This window comes from Galleria mellonella, unplaced genomic scaffold, assembly GCF_026898425.1.
Source record: "Galleria mellonella isolate WM207_F2 unplaced genomic scaffold, CSIRO_AGI_GalMel_v1 utg11328, whole genome shotgun sequence".
NCBI classification, from domain to species: Eukaryota; Metazoa; Arthropoda; class Insecta; order Lepidoptera; family Pyralidae; genus Galleria; species Galleria mellonella.
Window position 1 is genome coordinate 9993 of NW_026441976.1, and position 19259 is coordinate 29251.

General features: G+C 34.2%; 3 protein-coding genes across 3 annotated transcripts; 1 reads left to right on the plus strand and 2 right to left on the minus strand.

Annotated features, from left to right (window-relative positions):
- Positions 1–5519: 5519 nt before the first annotated feature.
- LOC128200329 (uncharacterized) lies at positions 5520–6121 on the minus strand. The gene has a single exon (XM_052893447.1). The coding sequence runs from the start codon at positions 6045–6047 to the stop codon at positions 5595–5597; it is 453 nt and encodes a 150-aa protein (XP_052749407.1). The 5' UTR covers positions 6048–6121; the 3' UTR covers positions 5520–5594.
- A 5920-nt stretch (positions 6122–12041) lies between these two features.
- On the plus strand, positions 12042–15597 carry LOC113511146 (kxDL motif-containing protein CG10681). Its single transcript, XM_026894748.3, has 3 exons — positions 12042–12365; positions 13108–13281; positions 14335–15597. The coding sequence occupies exons 1-3, from the start codon at positions 12226–12228 to the stop codon at positions 14669–14671; spliced, it is 651 nt and encodes a 216-aa protein (XP_026750549.2). The 5' UTR covers positions 12042–12225; the 3' UTR covers positions 14672–15597.
- Positions 15598–16834: 1237 nt separating this feature from the next.
- LOC113511122 (ubiquitin-conjugating enzyme E2 T-like) lies at positions 16835–18762 on the minus strand. The gene is made up of 2 exons (XM_026894719.3): positions 18313–18762; positions 16835–17295 (listed from the first exon to the last, which is right to left on the minus strand). The coding sequence occupies exons 1-2, from the start codon at positions 18566–18568 to the stop codon at positions 17075–17077; spliced, it is 477 nt and encodes a 158-aa protein (XP_026750520.2). The 5' UTR covers positions 18569–18762; the 3' UTR covers positions 16835–17074.
- Positions 18763–19259: the final 497 nt, after the last annotated feature.

The window sequence follows — 19259 nt, forward strand, 5'->3', positions numbered from 1 at the left end:
AATAATTATTGACTGTAAACTTTGAAATTTGACAATAGAATTTATTTTCATTTATTTATTTATTCATTAGTACAAATGTGTACATGGCGGACTTAATGCTAAAAATTTTATTAAATGAAACTACAATGGAATATATTTAAATAGTTAAAAATAAAAATAAATCTTCGAGATCACTGCCAGCAGGAGACTTGGACTAGGAGACTTGCTGCATTTCCATATGCTAAAAGCATTCTCTCCCAGTCAACCATAAGGAAGTGTCAGAATACTCGAATGCGGTACTACTAATTATTGATATACATACATACTAAAATTACATATATAAACGAATAAATATATATAAATAACAAATATACTTACACATATATGACATATACTATGTTATACACAAAATTGAAAATAATATAAAGCACTTACTGCTCGGATAAAGTAAAAAAGTGATAATAAACTTTTTTTTTTTTTGAAAGACGGCTTAGTCGGTAGTCTCTTAATGGCATCAGGAATTTATGTTTTATTATTAAAATATTTTTAACGTTTATAAATATAATATATCTGCCACTGCCACTAATTGTGACACCCAAACTGGGTTAATATTATATATGTGATATGCAATAAATAAATAAATAAATAAATAAATAAATAAATAAATAAATAAACAAATCCCGGTCACGCGAACGAAGTCGCGGCTAAAAGCTAGTGTAATCAATAAATATCCAACAAACTACTCAACCACCCCCCGTCTAACCCTATCTCTATACTTACCACTTACCAGCAAAGCCTATCGCCCACCATAATCAATTCCCACCACTTCACATATCACATTTATTATTTATCCAATAGGACAGACAACGACTGATGGTGTCAAAAGCACCATCGACTATAGAAAACAGTGGTTACAGTTTGAATTATTAATGGCGGGGGCACCCATTCATGTATAAATTGGATAGTGTTTAATTATTAAATTTCTAATGGTTTATTTATTTTAATCGATTTAAAAAGAAAGGGTTTTTCAAGTACACTGTATTTTTTATATCCCGATATAGGAAACAAAGTGTTATAATATTGCGTGCCTTTGTTTCTTTGTCTATAATAGATATCATAGACTACACACACTTTGTTTTTTTTTCTAATCATACAATAACATTTTTTTTTGTTAAAAGCACACATTATATTTTAATGTAATAACTGCCGATTTTAACTTACGTGTATTTAGTAAGAACGCTCGACTAGTTTAAAGATTTTTTACCCATTACTTTGTAGATACTGATTAACCGAAATAATTTTCTCCATCGTAAATAGTATACATAAAACAAATTTCATACCAATTGGTACAGCCATTAATTATGATACACATACCATAAATAATTTTCACATTTATTATATGAATAACAATGATTTTAATATTTTAATGATCTAATCTAGTTATCCCGGCAAAGAACAGACCATCCCTTCCTTCCCCGTGGGTATTATAAGAGGCAACTAAGCATACTGAATGGTCGAAGGATATGCAGCAACGTTCCTCTTAAAACATCAAAGCCTAATTGCAATTTTCAACACACTTGCCAAACGTGGCAACTACTGGTCGAACATAGGCCTTCTCCATAAGGGGTTCAGCAAGAACAGTTGACGGCTGATATCTAATCGTGTGAATGAGAACTTTTATACATTAGAAAAAATCTGTACCAATACGAACATATTTAAGAATTACGTATTACAAGATTTATTTAATTTTATTTCTAACAAATTTAGTTAATAATTCGCTTGACCTAAAGCTTGAATTTGGAGTTCAAAGGGTACTCCATAACTCTCAATATTGGCTGCCATATTTCTACGCCATGGCTTCGATTTCAATGTCTTTTCTAAAAACCTTTGCTTCTGTACTTTGGTCAACGGAAAAAGTCGTTTCTTACCATTTGATCGTTTCACTTCGTTACTTTTAGTTTTATAATAGAAATTGTAGAAATCCTCAGCTCCTAAACGTAAATTGCCACGGTCAGCTTGGGACTCGACTATTTTGCTTATTTTGTTAAAAATTTTATCCTCATTTTTATAATCAACATTAAATACTGATTCCATATCATTGTCATCAGCGCTGTTAAGTTTATCATCACCATACATATAATCCATATCAACCCCTTCTAAGCTATCTTTGTTCCTCTTATCCACACTTTTTAAATCGCAGTTTCCATTTCTACAAAGACCATTTAGTCTCTTCAAATAGTCATCAGAATCTGCAATGTCTACTACTATAGGATTGAAATCATCAATAATTTTATATTTCTCGCCGTATTTTACGAATTCGGATATTATATTATTATTTTTGTTTTGTTTTATATTATTATTATGTTTTAAATTAAATTTATTATAATTATCTCTTTTATTTTGCTTATAGTACCCACATTTGTTGTTTTTACATGCAAATACCTTGCTTCTTTTACTTCGTTTGCAGCTATCTCCAACGCATCCCATATGATTATACTTTTCGTCACTTGCATCATTTTCTAGATCTTTCTCTATATTACTTAATAGTTGCTCAAGCTCAACTTTGTCTTCAAAATTTGTTTTATCCTCGTACTGTTCATAGTTTTTACACTGTCTGTCTCTGTCACTTTCACCTTGACGGGGATTACCTCTATCCTTCTCTTTTTCGGTTTCTATATTTTTCAACAAAGAGTTATCTTTGAAGTACAAATTAAGTGAATGTATATTCAATAAATTTATCGGTCCAGTCTTGCAGTTATGTCCACGTTTCTGACATTTATTTGTATTTGTATTAACATCTGGTTTCAATTCATTAACAGATTTTATTTTATCGAGTAGTCTTTTCAAGATTTTTGCATTCTCTGTAAATTCTAAACTGTCATCGTCACTTTTATGTAATTTTACTACTGTAAATAAAGATAGTAAAAATATATTGATTTGCAAAGACTTTAAATTCATTATTTTAGTCAGAATCGATAGACAATATGAAACCAATATTTATACTTTTGACTTCTAATTTTAAATACCGAAACGATTGTTTTAATTTATTATATCTCGTAAAATAAGCGTGATATTGAATTTAATATTAGATCATAAAAATAGTATGAGAGATTGTATCAAATACATAATTTTAACTTTTTTTTTTATAAAACTAAGAACTAGGCTACATCTTAGTTTTATAAAATTTTAAATCATATAGAAATTCACATGGCTGATAACTGATACGCATAGGGGGAAAAGTAATTGTTGGCGACGGAGTTTGACAGCCCCATTGCTAGCAATATGCCCTATTAGGTCGATCTCCTCTTGGAACCACCCCCTGGAAACCATTAGAACAATTCTTGTTGAATTCGTCACGATGGGCTAACTGACCTGCTTCATACTCATTTATCATCCATCACTGGTACCTCGCTAGTGTATACCGATAGCACAGGCGGGGTAACCATTCCAATATCAGTCATTAAAAAAAAACTGATACGCATGTAGGTTTATATTCATATGTATGTTTTTATTTTAACTTCTGTTTAGCACTACTACTGCCCACTCACTACTTCCTATGCCACTGTGTTAGGTTGACTGGAAGCAGGGCCGTGCATGGGTATATGGCCGCCTGCGTGCCAGTCTGTATGGCCGCCCCCAGGATAACATTAAAAAAAACTACTTTAATTTTTAATGTTTATTATTATACACAGGGCATCAAACCGGGAAAAAAATCAGTTTTTGGTTAACCGAAATCGGCCCAGTAAACAACTTGTAACGATTTGGCCGCCTCTTAATTTCGGCCGCCTGCGTGCGGTGCACGCAATGAACGCCCGTCAGGCACGGCCCTGACTGGAAGAGATCTCTTTTAGAGATAAGTTCGCCTTTACTAACATTGTTATTAACTTATTGTTGTTACTGTATGTTTTAGTGCAATAAAGAATATATATAAGATTCTTGAATATAAGGCAATCTTTCATAATATAGAATGACCACCTCCAAAGTATTCAAGTCGATTAATTGTCATTTAATCGTGTCATTTAATGGATTTATAATATTTGTTTTTGCTAAGTACCATGGTAGTGATTCCATGTTGTGATGGAGTAAAGATGCTGTTTCAGCACTTTTTATCTTCAGGATGTCATAAGAGACACCTATAGGAGACAAAGACCCTATATCGAGTCCTTGGCTAGTATGGAAATAATAAGCTAATACGGGGGAAATGGGCGAAAACGGATTGTTAGTGATGAGATTTAACAGCCCCATTGCTAGCAATACACCCTATCAGGTCGACCTCCACGCGGTTCCCCCCGGAAACCATAGCGGTTAATTGTTGTTCAATTGGTTATTATGGGCCAATCGACCTGCCTTCATCCTCATTTGTCACCCTTCACTGGTACCCCGCCAGTGTATACCGATAGCGCAGGCAGGGTAACCATTCCATCTTCATCAATTAAAAAAAAAATACGGGGGAAATGCCCGTAGAAAAGATAATGCCCATTAGACGTATATTTCTTACGCTGTGCCCGTTCTCAGCAATAAGATATTAAAAGATTGTTATGGACTATTCAGACTCTAATAGAACCATTGAGGGATGGGGGATGGATTGTTAGCAATGGAGTTTGACTGCCCCATTGCTAGCAATATACCCTATTAGGTCGACCTCCACGTAACTCCCCCTGGAAACCATCGTGAACAATTCTTGTTGAATTCGTCACGATGGGCTAACTGACCTGCTTCATCCTCACCTATCATCCCTCACTGGTGCCCCGCCGGTGTATACCGATAGCGCGGGTGGAGTTACCATTCCATGTATAAATTTTAAATATAGAAATGACGCCGAAAAATAAACGCCAACAGCGTCCATTAACGGTGGGCGAATCCGAAAGATTTTATTATTCGAATAATTAGTAATTACTAATTTTATAATTAAACTACTAAATTAGTTACCTGCTAATTTTCCTATTCGAATGTTTCTTACTAAATACTAATCAATTCAAAATAACGAAAACAAAGTGCTTTCTCTGTATCTTCTACTACCAAGTTTGTTCCTTGCATCCAATACTACTACATCATTACCATATAAAAAAAATTATATCTATATTCAGATATAAATCAAATTATTCAGTACAGATAAGCTTATTTACTAATCATTATACAGTTTTTATCTTATTCTTTCAAATACATTAATAAGAATTTTGTATCTATTTTATTTTTCAATATAATGTCAATATAATATTTCCCACATATTGGGTAATAAATGTACATTATGGTAACCCTAATCTTTTTTTTTTATACAACTTAGAATGGCAAACAAGCTGACGGCCCACCTGATCGAAAGTGGTAACCGTCGCCTATAGACACGAGCAGTACCATGGACATAATAGAGTATACCGTTTCGCCAATGATACCCCCCATGCGTTGCCATTCCTGAGGACTCAGGTGTTATTCCTCTGTACCCAGTAAATTCACGCCATATCCCACACTTCAAACCGAAACACAGCCATGCAAACACAACTGCTTCACGGTTGAAACACGAATGAGACAGAGGCTCGGGATAAAAAAGTTGACCGGTTTTTAACGAAGCATTTGTATGATAACACTGTCCTTATAATCCAAATCCAGTTAAAAGAAGTTTATTCAACTACAGGTAATTTGAAATAACCATTAATTTTAATATCAATAGGCACAGCGTAATGCATTAGTATTTCTTTTTCCGGATCAGGTGAGGGACTTCGTTTCGATGGCGCCACTTTCTCTATGCCTCCATGTAAATAATCAACGTAGCTTCCAAACCTTCTATTATCTTTGCTACGGTACGTTCTTAAATTCCTTTCGAAGTCACTAACACTGCCACCTTCGGAACTGTTCATGTCGTCGTGAAATGCAAAGTTCGTATCAGAGAAGTCGTATCGTCTTAAATTATTCATTAAAGTTTCAATCGCGCCTCTTCTCGAATTTTTCAACGAACGCCTCCTGTGCTCGTGTCCATCGATGTTGCTGTTATCGAATTGACGATTCTGCTCGTCGATTAGAGATGTCAAATCGAATCTGTCATTGCGGTCGTCGAATGTGACGTCCGCTCTCATGGCCGTGTTGGGCGCGTACTGACAAATAACTGACGTAATGATGGATGCCAAAATAATACATTTCCGAATCTGAAACTTTTTTTATAATTATTATATCAGCTGTTATCTGTCCACTGCTGAGCATAAGCCTTCCCCTATTGAGTAGGCAGGTTTCCAGCAGCTATCACGTTTGACGGGCGGGTTTTTTTTTTTATGCAACTTAGAATGGTAAACAAGCTGATGTCCCACCTGATGGTAAGTGGTAACCGTCGCCTATAGACATGAGCAGTACCATGGATACAACAGAGTATACTGTTTCGCCCATGATACCCCCCATGCGTTGCCATTCCTGAGGACTCAGGTGTTATTCCTCTGTACCCTGTAAATTCACTGCCATATTATATATGCCATTCTTCAAACCGAAACACAGCTGCTTCACGGTAGAAACACGAATGGGACTGAGGTACCCAAGCAATCGACTTTTGTACAAAGTCTCCCTCTGGTGCAGGGTTAGCAACTGCAGTTCGGCTTAAGTGATGTTTTAAGAAGGACGCTGCTACCCATCCCTCCACCTTAAAAGGCATTCCTTGAAAGGCGGACCCTGGTAAAAAGATAGACATCCTATTTATAACGCTAGATAGAAAAAGAGGATATAATGACGAATTACAGTAAGTTAAACATAGAATAGGTCACCCCTTTTTTTTCCCGTAGGTGTCGTAAGAGGCGACTAAGGAAGGACGAGGGATAGGCAGCAGCGTCCCTCTTATAACATCTCTAAAGCCTAACTGCGGATGCCAATCCGCCTGCCAAGCGTGGCAACTACTGGCAAATTAACCCAAGGGGAGGCTTATGTCCAGCAGTGGACAGTTAAAGGCTGGTACGATGATGATAACGATACCTAACGCTATATTGGATCCAATCGATTGTAAAAACTGACCTCAAAATTTACAATTTCGTTCCGCAAAAAAAAACATCGACCTGAATGATTTTGATTTATGCTCTACTGAACCGATTTCGATAAATTTTGTTTGAAACTAATCAGAAAGTATATCTTTTTTTTTCAGATTAAAAAAATCGACTTCAATCGTGACAGAACCAGAGGGAGACTTTGTACAAAAGTCGTTTCCTTGGGTACCTCAGTCCCATTCGTCTTTCAACCGTGAAGCAGTTGTGTTTGCATGGCTGTGTCTCGGTTTGAAGGGTGGGATATGGCGTGAATTTACTGGGTACAGAGGAATAACACCTGAGTCCACAGGAATGGCAACGCATAGGGGGTATCATGGGCGAAACAGTATACTCTGTTATGTCCATGGTACTGCTCATGTCTGTAGGCGACGGTTACCACTTTCCATCAGGTGGATCGTCAGCTTGTTTGCCATTTTAAGTTGTATAAAAAAAACTAGTTATTTTGATCTAAGAACTAAATTACTGAATCGATTTTGATAAAACTTCTATGGAACCTATCTATTAGTATACCTTTCAGATAAAAAAAGAATTTTCCAAATCGGTTTACAACTGACGGAGTTATGAGGTCACAAACATAAGCAAAATACAATCGAATTAAGAGCCCTCTACTTTATGAAGTCAAAAATGTTTCGAATCACTTCATAAAAGGCGGAGTTATAAAGATACAAGCATGAATTAAAACCAAATTGTGAACGTCCTCCTTTTTAGAAGTCGGTTGAAAAGTACTGACATTTTGAGATTCGACTTCCTACTAAAAATGTCTGAACTATTTAAAGATATTGCGTGCAGTATTATGAACTTACCATTTCAAAGCAAATTCGCTTCCTAATCATAGTTAGAATGACGTAAACAATAATGAGAAAATGCAATTGCACGCTTATTTAAAATTGTTCCTCACTGATTAATATTCAAATTCACGATTATAATGTAAGATTGTCTTTATGTCACATTGATTATATAGATAGAGTGTCTCCATAGAAATGCTTCCAGAAAAACAGGTCAAATTTTTCATACAATTTTGCGTGATAAATAGTTATTGATATTAGTGACTCCTTTATAACTTCTATATTTATTTGCTTATAAATTCTGCATATATTTAATGCGTAAGTACTCGTTTTATTTATTAATTAATACGTCAAGATACATTTAATGCCTAAATATATAAAATACTGATAGAAAAAACGAATCAGCTAATTTTTACAATTAATAAACTATTAGCTATTAGCAAAAAAGTTGACCCATTATTGACGCTCGATGCTCTATCTATATATTCTAAGGTAAAAAACAAGACATAAAAACTTTGTAGTCGTATTCACGTAAAATTATTTCAAAACACAAGGTTTTTTGTAATTCTAAATCCATATAAATAAAATAAAGTGGGTTTAGTTACATCATTTATAACTCCAGAACGGTTGAACAGATTTTGATAATCAATTATTTGTTGTATTCCTTTCCGCCCCGAATAGCATAATAACTATTAAAATATCGGAAAGATTCACGTAAAAACAAATATTGAGAGAATTATTTTAGACTGTAAGGCCTACTAAATTCGCCAAGTCAGCTAGTATTAAAATATTTGATATAAATTTAATCTAAACCTAGAAACGAAACAGCTTCCGAACGCGCCCCGCAAATTCGCGGTTGGCGGGAAAAAAATGCAAATGGCGGCGCAACGTGACGTCACGTCCGCGCGCCAGATGCCCCGCGCGTGTGCTACACTGATGCTGTTTTAATTGCACGCGCGAATGTTTTATTGCGCTCACGAGATTTTCAACGAGATCCATACACGTATTATATTTAGTGATGAGCAAGTAAATTGAATTATTGTTACGGAAGACAAGATTTCTAATATTTGGCAATTCCCAATAGATTAAAAAATTTGTAGAGTGAGTCAAACCTGACTCTAAAGTTAAATAGGTTTGCCCTATCTACACTAAAATATGTCACTTTTATTGGAGTAATTTAACAAATAAAGATATAGCTATTAAGATTTTTTTATACAACTTAGAATGGCAAACAAGCTGACGGCCCACCTGATGGAAAGTGGTAACCGTCGCCTATAGATATGAGCAGTACCATGGACATAATGGATTATGGACAATATGGAGTATACTGTTTCGCCCTTGATACCCTCATGCGTTGCCATTCCTGAGGTCTCAGGTGTTATTCCTCTGTAGCCAGTAAATTCACGCCATATCCCACCCTTCAAACCGAAACACAGCCATGCAAACACAGCTGCTTCACGGTAGAAACACGGATGGAACAGAGGTACCCAAGCAATCGATGTATAAGATCTATGTTTGAATTAATAATCACAGATAGCTGTAAACCATTATTTACTAAACATAATATCCTCAGTCTTCCGTCTTTATTATTTATACATAGGTATTTGAACTTTACCCTGTTTTTAAGCTTAAACTCAAATTACTAAAGGAGGGCGATGGATGAGCAGTAGCGTCCCACTTAAAACATCTTCACCGACCCGATTGCCAATCCACCTGCCAAGCGTGGCAACTACTAACAAAACCCCCTAAGGGGGATGCTTACGTTCAGCAGTGGACAGTTAGAGGCGATGATAATTGTTCTCTTCTAACAGTAATATTAAAAATATTTAGTTTGTATCTGATTTACACAAAACAATATCCTAAATTGATTTTGCAAGGCTCTTAAAACTGCCGCTGCCCTTGGTAGAATATTTTGCACGCCAATGTTAGCAAAACATGTTTTTTTTAATGGGTGATAGTAGAATGGTACCCCGCCCGCGCTATCGGTATACACCGGCGGGGCACCAGTGATGGATGATAGGTGAAGATGAAGCAGGTCGATTAGGTATCATGGGCGAAACAGTATACTCCGTTATGTCCACAGTACTGCTCATATCTATAGGCGACAGTTACCACTTTCCATCAGGTGGACCGTCAGCGTCTAAGTATAAAAATCTAGATTTTTTTAAACCTATTCAAAAAAGGTTATTAGACAAGTTAAAGAATGTAGAATAAAGAAGAAAGTTAAAAATGGTTAATTAAAAAAAAACAATAATGAACAAAGTAATGAAAATATTAGCTAGGAAGTCAATAATGTGTCATGACGCGAATATTATAAAATAGGAGGGGAAACGTCTAAAAATGTTGGCAATACTGAATACTAGAGATTGAAAGTATCGGTATTAATTTAAAAACATGGTTTTAAGCATATTTAAAAAGTAATATTGTCATTAAAATAATTATCCCCGTAAACGTTCATATACCATTTAAATGTTATATTGTATTTTTCAAATAATAATATAATGTTGAACGCTAAATAAATGAAATGTGCAAATTTATTCCTTTCTAAAAGTTTTAATTCCTATTTTACTATAAAATTGAATAATTAACCTTTTTATTATAGTCTTTCTCGGAATCACTCTTAATAATGAAATTTAATGGAGTCCTCACATTCAAAACCCTATCACCAAATTAAATTCGGCGACATATTTTATACGCAAAGTTAAACTATACTAATATAAAGACTGCCAGATTAGTTAATTTTACTTATTTTCATAGTATACTGTCCTATGTAGTATTATTATGGGGTAAAGCAGTCAACATCCAATTCATATTTGTTTTACAAAACGTGTTATTCGTGTAATTTACTGTATAGTAAATCGTGAATCATTAAAATAGAAATGTAAAGAAGCAAATATCCTTTTTAACCGTGGGGTCCCGGTATTTTTTTTTAATGGATGATAATGAATTGGTAACCACGCCTGCGCTATCGGTATACACTGGCGGGGCACCAGTGAGGAATGATATGTGAGAATGAAGAAGGTCAGTTAGCCCACCGTGACGAATCTAACAATAAATCAATCACAATGGTTTCCAGAGGGAACCAAGAGGTCGACTTGACAGGGTATATTGCTAGCAAAGGGGCTACTAATCTCCACTACTAACAATCCCTTCTCCCCCCGGTCCCAGTATTGAATGGGATACACTTTTTATTCCAGTGAGTATCATAAGAGGTGTCTAAGGGAATTTAATGAAATGACTTTGGATGGACAGCGGCATTATTCTAAAAAAAACACCAAAGCCTAACTGTGGTTGCCTATCCGTCTGCCAAACGTAGTAATCACTGGCAAAAGCCTCCAAGGAGGAGCCCTATGTCCAACAGTGGACAGCTAATATGATAAATATTCTAACCGTAGTATCACCATACATATACACAAACATTCTATATACCTATATATACAGAAATTTTCAACTGTTTCTTAAAAATAGCGATATCAATAATCTTAGTACCAGTACTAGTATAGTATTATATTATCTGTGGTACTAGATGCAAATATGAATTTGAATATAAATCCCAAAGTATCATTTAAAAAAAAAGTTAATAAGCTTTTTATGGGAATGGGCACTAAATGTTATAATAAGATACCGAAGGATATTTTGGACCTACATTGTTATATTTAAATATATTATTAAGAAACATTTATTAAACACACTAAAGGCTTAGTTGAATGACAAATGTGCATGGTTTTAATCGATCGTGCACAGGTTTTGTAATGACCATGTAATTTTAGACATAGCACATTTAAATAAATGCACATAATGTAAATAGAGATTTAAAAGAGTAATTGTTGAGTTTTACACTTTTTTTTTAACAGATGACAATATTCCAAACCCAACAGTAGATTTATAAAAAATATAGATTTATAAAAATGCTTCTCAACCAATCTGTAGAAAAAATACAATTTCAACCTTATTATACGTTTATTTACTAAACATTTATATTAACAATTTAAAATTAAACGCCCATCCCTGAGATAGCCACAGAGTACATTACTACATACTTTTTCATTAGAAAATTATGACGAGTCTGAGGCATCAATTTGAGAAATCAATATCATATAAACCACCACAAACTAAAATTATAATAACTTTAATTTAAACATATTATAAAATTAATTCATATTAGTATTGACAATAAAGACTTCGAATCGACATCAAATTGAAATTTTAATTAAAGAAACTGCGCCTCAGAATCGACCCTGTCAATGACAGATAGGTAATTTGAAATTTGGCAGTATTGCATATCTGTCATCTTTACTAATATCTAAGTTTATTTATAAAAGGTCTTTGTTATAAATTCAAATTCTTCAAAGTTTTTTTTTTGTTTTTATAGAATTGGGATAAGTACGGTCTTTTTGTAATGCCCTAAATTTCTTTTTAAAAAAAAAAAAAAACGACAGCTGTACATAATGGCTAACGACACACCCGAAAGTGATTTTTCTATAGAATGCTTTCAAAATTACTCGGCCCCTGAAGTGTTCGTGCAAGGCCTAGCTGGAATGGTAGACCAATCTGACGTGGAAACAGTTATTAGGGCCCAAAAAAATATGTGAGTAATTGTTAAACCCGTTGTTGTTTATTTAAGACTACCTACCGACTAAGAGACCAGAAAGTCCTTATAACTCATCTGTATAGATTCTACCGATCAGGCTACCAAGAGATTTAGGACAAGTCATCTGCACGGGCGCTTTTGTCTTAGTCTTATTTCGTTCACCAAATATCTGTGCTGACATGGCTGTGTTTGAATAGTGGATAAGACAGTGAAATTATTAGGTATGGTAACATAACACTTTCGGGGGGGAAGGGATTGTTAATAACGGAGACTGAGAATCCCATTGCTAGCAATATACCCAACCAGGTCGACCTCCTCGCGGTTCTCCCTGGAAACTATCATGGTTAATTCCTGATGAATTCATCATGATGGGCTAACTGGCCTGTTTTCATTCTCATCTATCACCCTTCACAGGTACTCTGCAAGTGTATACCGTTAGCACAGGCGGGGTTACCATACCATTTTCACCCATCAAAAAATAAAAAAAACACTTCGTCCACAGGAATAACAACAAATGAGGTGTTTCATAATGACCTCAATGTTCTTTATGATGTCTGAGGTGCTGTACAAATCTATAGACAGCACTTTATCATCAAATGACAGCTTATTTATTAATAATTATTATTGTTTATTGCTAGAAATGGTGTTAGTGAACTAAAATAATAATGCGAAAGAGTTATTTATTTATAAAGATGACCACAGCTAATAAAATTTATATTAATTAATGTAATCGTATCAGGTTGCAGAGATTTGAAAAAACAACAGAGATGTTAACAAACTGCAATCAGCTATCTGCCAGCCGACTCCGTGCTGCATCTGTAGAGTTCAAGAAACACACGCAACTACTCCTCGAGATGAGGAAAGACCTGGAGTTTATATTTAAAAAGATACGAGCCATCAAAACTAAGCTGAGGTATGAAATAGTATTCCCTTTTTATACCAACTTCAAAAAGAAAGATATTCTCAATTTTATTGTAATATTTTTATGTTTGTTACCTCACAACTCTGTCAGTTGGAAACCAATTTGAAAAATTGAGCTATCTGAGCTATGAATATCTGAAAGGATAAAAACTGAAGGTAGATTAGATAGGTCCCATAAAAATTTTATCAAAATTAATTCAATAGTTCACTTTTTAGATTGAACTAATTTTTTTCACAATTGTAATTTTTTTTTAATTATGCTGTAGTTTTGTAATGCAACAGTCATTAGTCATTTATACAAAAAGCAATGTACATTGTGTCTGATATTAAGTATGATCATATAAAAAAGCATTAAATTTAATTTAATATTACAAGTATTGAATAACAACATATATATATATATATATTAAAAGGCGAATGTGTATGAAAAGATTGATGAATGTGGAAGAAGCGAAAGAGGTTTGTTTGAATCGAAGCATTTGGCGTTCCATTGTTTCTGTCTACCCTAATGGGAGACAGGCGTGACAGATATGTATGTATGTATGTATATATATATGTATGTATATATATGTATATATATATACATATATGTCAAATTTATTTTTTTATTCTAGTATTTACATTAATCACCAGTACAAAAGTCATTAACGGAGTAATAGCATTTTTTCAATAAATGGGATCATAGTTTAATTTTAAAAGAATGGCTAAATAGGCATAAAACTTTATATAATGTAAGACCACTGATTAGGTATCAGTGGTCTTTGTTTAATGCAAATAAATTTATATAATTCTTATAGTTAATAGTTATTAACCAATAAAGTTTCCACTATTAACTATTACATACAGAACAAACAAAGTTTGAAATTATCACTTAACAGTGTTCTCTTACAGGCAGCCATATCTTTCGTCCTCACTTGTCATCCCTCACTGATGCTCCGCCAGCGTATCCCGTTAGCGCAGGCTATGGGGGTTACCATACCATTTTCACCCAAAAAAAAAATGTTCATCCAATCTTTATTTTAATATTGCTATCATCAATTTCCAGCACTCAATATCCTGAGGCGTACAAAATAGCCGTAGCTGCATCGACTACTAGTAAGAAACCTATTGATGAAGAAGAGGAATTGAAAACTGCCACCACCAAAACGGAGTCAAAAATGGTGGCAACTGTCTCCACGGAAACTTTAAAACCTACCACAAGTGATGACAGAAAGAAGAAAAAGGATTCTAAATTGCAGAGTGATGAAACTAATAATAATACTGGTGACGCTATCAGTACAGAGGATAAAAAGGAAACCGGGAAGAAGGTGAAGAGGAACAGTAGCTCTTCAGAGACGGAGAGTGCCAGTTCTAGTGATGACAGCAGCACAGATACGGGTTGAAATTGTTTAAAATATAGTCAATAGTTTTCTTGGAACTGTTTGAGTGCCCAGAAGGGTACAAAAGGCGCTTTGCTTTATGTGAGTTATAATATATTAAATTTCCATCCCCGCTGTATTTAATGTGGACATTGAAAATGTAATATTAACAGATTTGTAGGTACAGTTTGACCAGTGGGTTATTTGGAAATGAATAATATTATATTAGGATTCCTTTAAAAGGATGGGAAAGGACATAGTTGGTTTTCATCCTAGTTTAGCACTTTATCCATATATAAAATCATGAGTAAAATATAGTATAATAATTTACTAATATATAAAACTGTTGATACCAGAGGGAGACTTTGTACAAAAGTCCATTGTTTGGGTACCTGTTCCATTCGTGTTTCTACCGTGAAGCAGTTGTGTTTGCATGGCTGTGTTTCGGTTTGAAGGGTGGGATATGGCGTGAATTTACAGTGTACAGAGGTATAACACCTGAGTCCTCAGGAATGGCAACGCATGGGGGGTATCATGGGTGAAACAGTATACTCTGTTATGTCCATGGTACTGCTCATGTCTATAGGCGACGGTTACCACTTTCCATCAGGTGGGCCGTCAGCTTGTTTGCCATTCTAAGTTGTATAAAAAAATACAAATAAAATTATAATGGGATTTTGAAGTGTGTCTAAATCCACACCAATACTATGCCAGGGTCAGCGCTTTTACCTGCAAAGCTTTCTCCATTAATATATACAAAAACTACACTCATTTACTGTCTGTATGTATGAATATTTGTCATGATTGTGACATGTACAATATAGTATAAAAATACTATAATATAAATACTAAATTCCATCTATGAATATAAATTTTTAGATTTAAAAACATATGTAACTATGTATATTAATTATTGGTAAAAATAAGTGTCACTTGTATTTATGATTGTAAATAAATCAGTATTTAAAATTTGTTAGTATTTTTTTTTTTTAATGACTACAATTTTTTTTTTTTTTTTTTTTTTTTTCTAGTAAATGCAGTTATAATCCAAAGGTTGTCTGGAAAAGTTTGCTCTTAGTGATAAGGCGCCGCCCATTGTTTTCTCAGCGTAATCTTGTAATTGTTTGTATTTATAATAAGTATTCTATAGTACTTTTTTTTTAATGTTTGAAGATGGAATGGTAACCCCGCCTGCGCTAACGATATACGCTGGCGGGGCACCAGTGAGAGATGATAGGTAAGAATAAAAAAAAAAGGTCAGTTAGCTCATCGTGATGAATACATACACTTGGAATTCAGCACGATGGTTTCCAGGGGGGCCACGTGGAGGTCGACCTGGTTGGGTATATTGCTAGCAATGGGGCCTTTAGTCTCCATTATTAACAATCCCTTCCCCCCTCCCCTATTCTAATGTACTATGATATGGTGCTGGTATAAATTGGGCCGCCCCTTTTTGTAAGTGTGGTAAGAAGAGACTAAGGAAGGGGAGATGGGCAGCAGCATTCCTCTTAAAATATTTCCAAAGGCTATGGATGCCAATCTGCCCACCAAGCATAGTAACTACTGGTGAGATCCCCATAGGGGAAGGCTTATATTCAGCAATGGACAGTTAAAGACTGTTATGATACTAGTGTAATCTTTTGAAAGAAACAATAAGGAGTGTTCATCTATTTATGTTTTTTTTTTTTATACCACTGAGGTGGCAAACAAGCATACGGCCCACCTGATGGTAAGTGGTTACCGTAGCCTATGAACACCTGCAATACCAGAGGATACCTGCAATATTAAGATGTTGACATTTAAAACAAGAATGTGGGTAGATCTATATATGAAACTAAGCCAACTGATAACAATAGGGTGCTTTATTATATGAACTTTCAGGATTTATATATTTATATATTTACTTTCAGGATTTATATATTAAAATCTCAATAATTTATAAGAAATTAGAGGGTTTTTTTTTATACCGCAGATGGTTAAACAAGCATACAGTCCATCTGATAGTATGAAGTGAAATTAAATTTATTTGCCAGAAACATTGTAGATAAAGTGTTGCATTTGTCAAGTTTACAAGATGTCCATTATGTTTTGCCACGTCAAATGGCATACAAACAGTCACTGTAGCCTATGGACGCCTGCAACACTAGGGGTATCACGTGTAAAGATTAATGATAAATAAACATGAAATTGTTTCACATAAGTCTTTAATCATCATCATCTTCCTACCCTTATCCCAATCATTTGGGGTCGGCGTAATATGATTTTATCCATATTACAAAAAGATTTGGTTTTTAGTTTTACGACTGGCCACCTGCCTGACGTCAACCCTCTTTAGGATAATAACATAAGTTTCACATAAGTCTTTAATATAATATCAAGTTTTATTCATCCATTTATACAATTACACTTAACAATAACAGAAGTACTTTATATTCTATCGGCATATTTTTCAGTGTATTTCCTGGCATTTTCCAAATATTGCTCAATATTAAACTTATATACATTGGCTATGTCTAACATGAGTGGATCATCAGGATTTGGATTTACAAGCAGGGTCTGGAGAGATATGAGCAAAGTTTCCAATGTGATTGTTGGTAACCAGGCGCCTTTCGGTGGCATTTTTAACATATCCATACATATTCGGCCACCTGGAAATATAGTAAAACATGTAATAAATATGTACCACACGGTCAGCTGCACTGTACTACAATAACTAAAATAAATAGATGAATAGATTTAAATAAAATTTAATACACAAATAGGCTATACTAGTACTAAAAACATTTTTATAAAATTTTATGTACACATTTGCCCAATCATACATACATACAGGAGATACAGCACCAGGCATTAGATCTGGCATATTATTTTTTCAATATAATTTATATAAATTCGGGCCGCAGAAACTGCGGCTAAAATCAAATATTCAAAGTATAAGATTCTCTAACCAGCTTACATCTTCGTTCCTATTGCTTTTGAGACTACGGGCCTGTAGGGAGCAGAAGCAAAATCCTTCATAAAAGAGTTGAGTCTGCGCATTGCGGATAGGGGCCATGATCGCCGTTCTGGTTCATATCTGGCTCAAAGGATATCTCTGACAATCCAACGCGGAAATGCCGCAAGTGTCATGGGGACCTTTGGGTCGGGTACTGATCATGAATGGAACTAATCATTAAATTTTATTTTTTTAGTGACACTGTGAAATTTACTCAATTGATTTTGATTTGTTTAACAATATTAAAAATAAACAGCATTTATATAAATTAAATATAAATATTTTCTTAAATAATTAAATATCTTTAAAAAAAACAATGAGAGTTTGCAATAATCACTATAATTTTATTATACTTAGAATGTAAACAAAGTGATAATTCATAATGGAAAGTGGTAACCAAATGGTGAAAATGGCCATCAGGGTTTAATGGATAATATAGAAGGTTGTGGAACTTCTGGTAGTAATAGTGATAGTCAATCTTTCGAGTGTTGGCAGTCGCTCACATACTAAAAGTAGCGGAATTAATTACTAATGTAAGTGGTACCAATTCCTTTGTAAAAAAAAAAAAAAAAAATTAAGTTTTTTAATAGTGCCCCTATCCATACACCTCGATTCCAACAACCGACCCTATGGGTATGCACTGACCGACTACTTTTATAAAATATCTCACCTTTGTCAATATTTGGATGATAAATAGGTGTATCGAACTTCAAAAGCGGCGGTTCAAACGGATAATTATCGGGGATTGTTATGATGAGTTGGAATTTTCCGTTCTCGTAAGGAGAGCCCTTAGGACCGAGTAAAGTGACTTTGAGCACATCTAAATTATCTTCCGTCTTTGGCACGCAAGTAATTCCCCAAGGCGAATTAGTTTCAAAGTTTTTCATTTCTTGAGCAAGGCGGGCCGCCCGCGGTGCTGAAGTCATTTCTCGATACTATTACTTAAAAATAATCAGTAATAAGGGAGATTTAGCTTAAATATTGAGTTTTGGAAATATTATTCAAAATTTGTAAGCTTGTTAAAAACGGAAAACAAAGAAGTCATTAAAAAATAATAACAAAACCAAAGAGTACATAACCAAAACACAACATATGTTCCTTTCCTCTTAAATTGTATCACAAAGTCAAACATCAAACATTAATATCTTCTAAAAAAATCTCTATAAAATAATTAAGTAGTACAACAATATAGCTTTCGTTATTACAATGAGTAATATAATGAATATTTATTCGTAATATTGTTTATTATCCTATAATTATAGATTACTTGTATGAAATGATATTATATAAATTAAAAATGGAATACATTTGCTGTGCCTGTATGGCTTAATTCTTTTGCCTTTCCCATTGCAGATAAATGATACATATACTATTTGACATTTAATTGACATTTACTGATACGTAGATAAGACGAAAAGGCGGGAAACTCGAATAAGAACAAGCGGGTTTTTTAAATTTTTTTTATTAATTTATTAAAACTATCTCTATCAATTCTTATTATTGAATAAAATATTATATTTTCACTAAATTCAGCGACAGTAATATAATTAGCATTCATGGGGAAGCGCAGTTGTAGAAAAAGGAAAAAAAAAAGATGACGATTCAGGTGATGTAGAC